Source organism: Pteropus vampyrus, unplaced genomic scaffold, assembly GCF_000151845.1.
Source record: "Pteropus vampyrus isolate Shadow unplaced genomic scaffold, Pvam_2.0 Scaffold347, whole genome shotgun sequence".
Taxonomy (NCBI): Eukaryota; Metazoa; Chordata; class Mammalia; order Chiroptera; family Pteropodidae; genus Pteropus; species Pteropus vampyrus.
The window spans coordinates 1865928-1873030 of NW_011889128.1; the positions used below are offsets into that span (position 1 = coordinate 1865928).

The 7103-nt window shown below is 47.6% G+C and overlaps 1 protein-coding gene across 1 annotated transcript; it reads left to right on the forward strand.

The window, feature by feature from the left end:
• Positions 1 to 1587, forward strand: NUPR1 (nuclear protein 1, transcriptional regulator). Its single transcript, XM_011378746.2, has 3 exons — positions 1 to 404; positions 828 to 977; positions 1297 to 1587. Exons 1-2 carry the CDS (start codon positions 290 to 292, stop codon positions 962 to 964), a joined length of 252 nt encoding a protein of 83 aa, XP_011377048.1. The 5' UTR covers positions 1 to 289; the 3' UTR covers positions 965 to 977; positions 1297 to 1587.
• The last annotated feature ends 5516 nt before the right edge of the window (positions 1588 to 7103 follow it).

Consider the following 7103-nt stretch of genomic DNA (forward strand, 5'->3'; position numbering starts at 1 on the left):
CCTCTGTGGAAAATACCCAGCTGGGCGAGCCCCAGAGACAGGGAGGAGGCGAAGGGGCCTGGGACTCACAAGACTAACTCTTTTCCCCTCGCGTGACTGGTGTTTGCTGCGCTGAGTTCTGGGAAACAGCCAGATTGCATCAGACAGGGCCTGAGGGACTGAAGCCAGACTGCAGGCTGAGGAGGAGCCTGGCCTTATAAGTTGAATCCAGTGAACTGTCAGGTGTCAGGAAACCTAGAACAGACACAGCTTTGAAAGGAGAGAGAGAGACAGTGAGAGTAAGTCAGACATGATGGCTACCCTGCCCAGAGCAGCCAGCCCATCCCGGCAGTGCCCAGGCCCAGAGGACGAAGAGCCCAGCCTGGATGAGTACGACCTCTACAGCCTGGCTCATTCTTACCTGGGTAAGGCCTGGCCCTGCCACCTTCCTGATTCTTCCAATTTTGACCCCCAGCCCTGACAAACAGTCTGAACCAAACCCACAAATCAGGACCCCTCTCCTAGGACTTCTCCCCACCCCTCACCCTTTTCCAACCTGTTCCCTTGACCCCTCATCCACTGGGCACTGCCCTACTCAGCCCTGGGGCCTCACACATGCCTATAAAATCGGAGCAAAGACAGATCCCCTCAAGGCCCTCATTCCATTCCTCAGACAGGAAAATAGGGACTATGACTGCCCTAAAGAAAGCTATGTGGTGACAACCCCATAACTTCTCTACTCCAACCAAGCTCCTTCCACCACCGCACTCCCAATTCCCTGCCTCTCCTTCGAGGCTTCTGATCACGCCTCCAGCCACCTCGCCTTAGGCTCTTGCCTCTGTTTCCAGGAGCAGGAGGCCGGAAAGGTCGCACCAAGAGAGAAGCTGCTGCCAACACCAACCGCCCCAGCCCAGGTGGGCATGAGAGGAAGCTGGTGACTAAGCTCCAGAATACAGAGCGGAAAAAGCAAAGGGCACGGCCCTGACACAGAGCTGTAGGTAAGGAGTCAGGGGCTCCGACCACCAGCGGCTGTCCCTCTGCCTCCAAAGGACAGGGCTGAATGTGTGTGGTTGTGTAGGGAGGAGGGATCGAAGAACTGTCTCAACATAGAATACATTTGAGTCTGAGTTTCCTAGTGACCAGAGCGAAGGGGGAAAGGTAGACCTTTCTTATTGGAGGGAAACCTGGTTTACGAAGAAGGAAACTGAGGCCCAGAGAGGGCGGAGTCTTTCTCTAGAGTCACAGAACAAGTGAGTAGGAGAGGCAGAATTAGAACCCAGGCCTCTGTCCCTCTCACCACCTCCTTTCCTTCCCCAGATGGGGACAGAGCATGGACACTACACAGGAATGGAGGCAGGACCACGGAGGAATCAGTACCTGGGGGCAAGATCCAGGCCTGCTTGCTCCCACCCCAACCCCAGGACTTACCCCACCTGACTGAGGCTCTGACAGGCCACCAAGGAAGCAGCCTCAGCCCCAGAAAAAGGCCAGGATAGGGAGTAAGAGGCAGGAAGTAGAGATGCAGTCACAAAGGTCCCCTCCAAAAGAAAGACACTGAAGAACCCGGAACCCCCTGACAGCAACAATAAACAAAGTACAGCAACCGCAGCTTGTTTTTGTCCTCTCTTTGCGAGTTTTTATTTGCATACAGTTCTGCATGTGTCTGCATGTGCATGAAGCAATGAATATCTTTTGTTAGTGTTTGTATTTGGTTATGTATCTGAGAGGCAGTATTTCTGATTTTGTAGGGGCATGTAGAGGTGAGTGTGTATGAGTGTGTGTGTGTGTGTGTGTGTGTGTGTGTGTGTGTGTGTGTGTGTGTGTTTATTTTGTTTTGGTATGCATAGGTTTTTATGGTCCCTTATGAGGTACAAGAGTCCCTCCGCTTCTTTTTAATGCTGCCCATGAAACAAGCCCCCTCCCCAGATCCTCCATATTGTCAGAATAACAATCTTGTTAATTATATTGTATTCATATAAAACCACCTTTTGAAATGAATGTTGTTTATTGGTGTCATCTGCAAAATGGAGAAAACCAAGACTTAAAAAATGAAGGGACTTACCCCAAGTTCTTCAGGACTCAAATTCAAGGATCCTTACCATCCTAGAGTGTGAGGTAGGTCTCTTTGCCCAGGGGTCTGCCAGGACAGGGTTCTGGGAGGTCAGCTTGGGGAGAAAGATCCTTATCTGGTATTATTGGTCTCAGAACCAATGTTTGAGAACATCATGGAGGCAAATAAGAGGTATGATTGGAGCCAAGAGGATATATTGATAGAGAGACAAGTTTGGGCAGCTGTAATGAAGACTCAAAACAGGATAGAAAGTTATCTGTCTATCACATAATAGCTCCAAGGGCAAGTCCTCCTGGACTAAAGTGGCAACTCCACTGTGTCAGGGACTCCAGCTGCTTTTAGCTCATGGTTCTGCCACCCTGAGAACATGGCTTCCAATCTGAGGTCCAAGGCAGCTGCTTCATTACCTGCCATCACGTCCGCATTTCAGCCTGCGGAAAGAGAGTGGGAAAGGACCAGGGGAGGACATGCGAATTCATTTTTAAGGCCAGAACCTAAAAGTAGAACACATTACATTTCCTCAGAATTTAATTACATGGCCACACTCAACTGCAAGGGAGGTTCAGAAAATGTAGTATTTAGCTAGTTAGCCGTGTGTTAGCCAAACTTGGGAAGAGCAGGGCTGTATTATTAAAGGAAACAGGAAAGAGAAAAGTGGATGAAACTAGCAAGAAACATTTTCCACAGACAGATTAAACATAAGTAGGGAGAGAAAACCCCTAGATGTGGCCCTGGGCAGAGACTTTTTCCTCTCCTGTCCATTTTACGTAAGCCATAGGCTACAGAATTTGGAGCCTATGGTTTGTAGAGACTCAAGAATATGGACAGAGGAATGAGGCACCTGTTAGACCAGTTAACAGATGCACAGTCGACTAAGACGGGCTTAAACCTTTGGAACCTCTATCCATCGGACTCCCCTGAGTCCAGCCAGGGCCTTCCCAGTCCAAGATCTCTGACTGGGAAAGACATTAAAAGGCATCAGCCCAACTCCTACTGGAGTCACTCACTCCTACTGGAGTCACCCTTGCTTGCTTAAACACCGCTGGGACAGCAATCTTGCTACCTTGGAGATTCCTTCTCAGAGCAACACGTTCATGTGGACTGAGACCTGGTTCTCCCACCTGCCTCGCCTCGGAACGAGCTTCCGGTTTTTTCTGTCTGAGATGCCTTTAATCCCACCCATCCCTCAGAGTTCAGCTCAAAATCTTCCTCTTCAAAGTCTTCCCTGCCCCACCCTCCACCACCTGACTCCTCGCTCCCACTTCGCCTTCTCTGGATTGCACACATAGCAAGTCTGTGTCCAGAGTCTCAGTCATTTGGCGTATAGCTCCTTCAGATTTCCTCTGAACCCCTCTTTCCACAACAATTTCATTCATTCATTCAATTAATGTTTATTGGATGCCTGCTATATTACCAGGGCTTGGTTGAAGGCATGCACTGCACAGAGGGACAATTGGGACCCTGGTATCATTGGAACCAGATCTTAAGACCACTTGTCAGCTCTTGAACTCAGGAAGGAAATGGCAGAAGCAGCACAGGACAGTGAGCTCTAGCCCAGCACAGATCTGGTATGTCAGCTTCAAAAAAAATCAGCAACAGCTTCCATGTATTGGGCATTTTTTAGGCATTGTTTCATTTAAACCTTACAGTAACCCAAAAGGCATACTATTATTGATCCCATTTTATAGACCAGAAAACCGAGGTTCAGAGAAGTTAAGTAACTTACTCACACACAGCCAAAATCTGCAGGAGCTGGGATTTTGAACTCAGGTCTGTCTGATTTTCTAATCCTGGGCTTTTCCCTTTTCACTACATGCCTGAGAAGAACCACATATACTGACAATGAGGAATCCTAGACTTGCCAAAAAGCCCCACACACTACCCCTCAGTCCTGGCCTCTGATTGGCCTTCCCTGGCCTTGTCCTTTCTGGGCACAGCCTATGCCCAGGAGGCTTTTAAGTAGATGTTCCTGGAACCAGATGATTCTTGGAATTATAGAACATTTGATCTAAAAGGATCCTAGGGGTTAGAGTTCCACTCTCTTAAGGCCTGGGGATAGGGGTCAGGGCTCAAGGACTGGCTTAAACTCGCATGAGGCCTAGGGACTCTCCAGAGCCTCCCCTCTCTGGTCCACCTCCTTTTTCTACGCCCTTTCTTTTTCATCTTCTGTTTACATGTAATACCTGTTTCCCCAATTTCTTGGGTTCCTCCTGAGAGCTAGAGAAATGACCGACTTCTCTGCCTCCTCAAGGCGTTATGGAAATCTCCCTGTCAGGTTGCTGCAATTAATTCAAAGGATTTGCAGCTCCTTGCAGTGAACCAGGAAACTTACCAAGGGCTGTTTGCTTCACAAACATGCTGGTCCTTTTCTGCCCACTTCTTTCTCAAAACGGTTCTCAGATGTGTATTTTTAACTTATCAGAATGACCCAAAGTTAACTTTCAACTAGCAATCCTTAAAGGTAATTCTATTCATAGTAACACAGCTACCATTAGGTGATCTGCCTCAGGTGTTACCAGGCTCATCTTTCACACAGCACTTTTGTGATCGCCCTATGTGCATTTGAGCTATACCATTATTTACTAAGAATTTTTTAAATTACCTTTACCTCCTTACCTCTTTTACTCAAATGTATTTAAAAAGGAAATTACATAACCACCAAAAATGGAAGCCAACAATCACTTGTCCTACTTAGAAGATAGCTGTAAAAAGAAACACAGAACTACGACTTTTTACATCCACCTGTGCACCACCTAGTACGACCTTGTGTATGTAGAATCACAGGTGTTCACACTTGAAGAGACACTAGTTCTTCACAAGCCAGATACTCCGCCAGGTGCTTTGAAAACATGGAAGAAGGCTTCACTGTAATCACCTGGGAGTTAAAGAAAATACTGATGCCTTGCTCCCACTCCCAGAAATGCTGATTTCATTGGTCTGGAGTAGAGCTTGGGCACTAGGACTTAGAAAAGTGACTCTAATGTGCCATGAAGTTTGAGAACCACAGATGCAGTTGGCTTTTGCCTCAGATTACATTTACCAAAGATGGTCATAGCAAGAGTTCCCATCCACATGCTCTCCTTAGAGTGTGGCCTTGACACCCTGCGAATGAGGGCACGGAACCGCGTTCCTTCCTTTTGAACATGGTGGACCTTTACGGCTGCCTTGACTGATAGAGTACAGCAGAAGTGGTGCTGTCAGAAAATGCCATGCACCTCCACTTTTCTCCCTGGGGTTCTTGGAACTCGGCCACCCCACTGTGCGGAAGTCCAAGACAGCACACGTGGAGAGCCAGCACTGAAAGGCCACGTGTTGGCATTTTGACCTTCAGCCCAGCTGGAGTACCAGCTGAAAGCCGTCCTCAGCCTCCAGACATGTGAGTGAAGGGAGACTGCAAATGGTTCCGGCCCCACCTGTCAAGTCACCTCCAGCAACTGAGTCTTCCCAGATGAGGCCTGAGATATTGTGCAGCAGAGACAAGCCATGTCCAACTTCCAACCCACAGAATCTGGGAGCAAAACAAATTGGTTGTTTCACAGCACTGCATTTGGGGGTGGTTTATTATGCAGCAACAGAGGGTGAAACAGCCTCAGAGTCCCCAAGATCTATGTCCAGGTCCTGTCCACAAACTCCGCTATGATCTGGGACAAGTTATTGTTTACCCTGCATCTTCATTTCCATTATCTGTAAACAGGAGATGAAGAGCACACCCATCTCCTGGAAAGGATTTGAGAACGCAAGGAAATTGTGTTTTTCACTTAGCAGAGTACTCAACCCAGAAGAAGGACTCAATGAGGCAACAGAGTAGTGACTAATAGCATGGGCTCTAGACCCAGATTCTGTGGGTTCAAGTTCCAGCTATCCTACTGTGTGACCTTGGGCTTGTTAGTTACCTGACCTCATTATTATCACACTGAATATTTACCAAAGCCCTGTGGGAGAGAAAAGACCTGTGTCACCACTGGTCATAGGCTGAGCCAAGAGGAGACCAGGTGTGCTGACACCCATGCCCAAACTTTCCAGAAAGCTCTGTGGCCTTCAGGGAGTGCCAGAAGGGAGCAAGCAAAGAACAAGAGCGCCCTAGTCCCTGAGTTCCTGTGCGAGAAGTTTCAACAGAGACCTTTCCCGACTGCTAGACCAAGAACCCAGGTCTCTGTCAATCAGAATCACTTCATTTTCTTTGTAAAACAAGATTTTCTTTCTTTCTCTGATTGCAGAAGCAGTTAATGCTGTGGAATCAGAAGGTAACGCCAACCTCAAGTTCAACCCTCCTGACCAAACACGCCCTCGTTCCAACTTTCGCAAAAGTTATAAAATTAATTTGTAATCACTTCAGGGAATGCTGACACCAACTCTGTGCAGCCTTATCCTGTCTCCCTTTTCTGAAGAACCGGTTTGGAGAGTTTTGTTTTGTTTTGTTTTAACTGTTGGAGAAAATAATCATTTATTCATTCAGCAAATTTTCATTAGCCAGGGAATATTCTAGAAGCTATGCGTACAGTAGTAAACTAGTTCTTTCTTCATGAGCTTATGTTCTAGTGGGGCAGACAAGCAAAGACAAGCTAACAAGAATTTCAGCTCGGCTCTGAAGTTTAAAATGCCTTGATTAAGGAAAGCCTCACTCAGAGGTGACATTTAAGCAAAGGCCAGAAGGAAGTCAGGGAGTTATAGTTATTCATGCTGAGATTCCTGTCTTATTTCCTTAAGAGTACATAACACTATCTGACAAACTATATATTTTACTTATTAATTTATTGTCTGGGATTAAGGGATTAAGGGAAACAACCACTGGCAGCTGAGAAACCCAATGTGACGAGAAGGGCTGGAGGCTGAGTGACCACAGAGAGTGGGGGTTGAGGTGAGTCATGGGGGCTGGGCGAAAAAATCTTAGTGTCTCCTCTTCTACACAGGCTCAACACCGCCCTCCCCCCACCCCCATTCAGGTGCTGCTGCCTAGCTCTGTGGAGGAGATGCACCATCCCCCAGGGGTCTCCTGTAGTTGTCCTGGTGGAAGGCCCCTCTGTCACCATCCTTCCTGACATGGCTCCACACT

Coding starts and splice junctions, on each gene's coding strand:
- NUPR1 (XM_011378746.2), top strand. CDS start 290: ATGATGGCTACCCTGCCCAGAGCAGCCAGCCCATCCCGGCAGTGCCCA. Junction 405..827: donor CCTGGCTCATTCTTACCTGG/GTAAGGCCTGGC, acceptor CTCTGTTTCCAG/GAGCAGGAGGCCGGAAAGGT.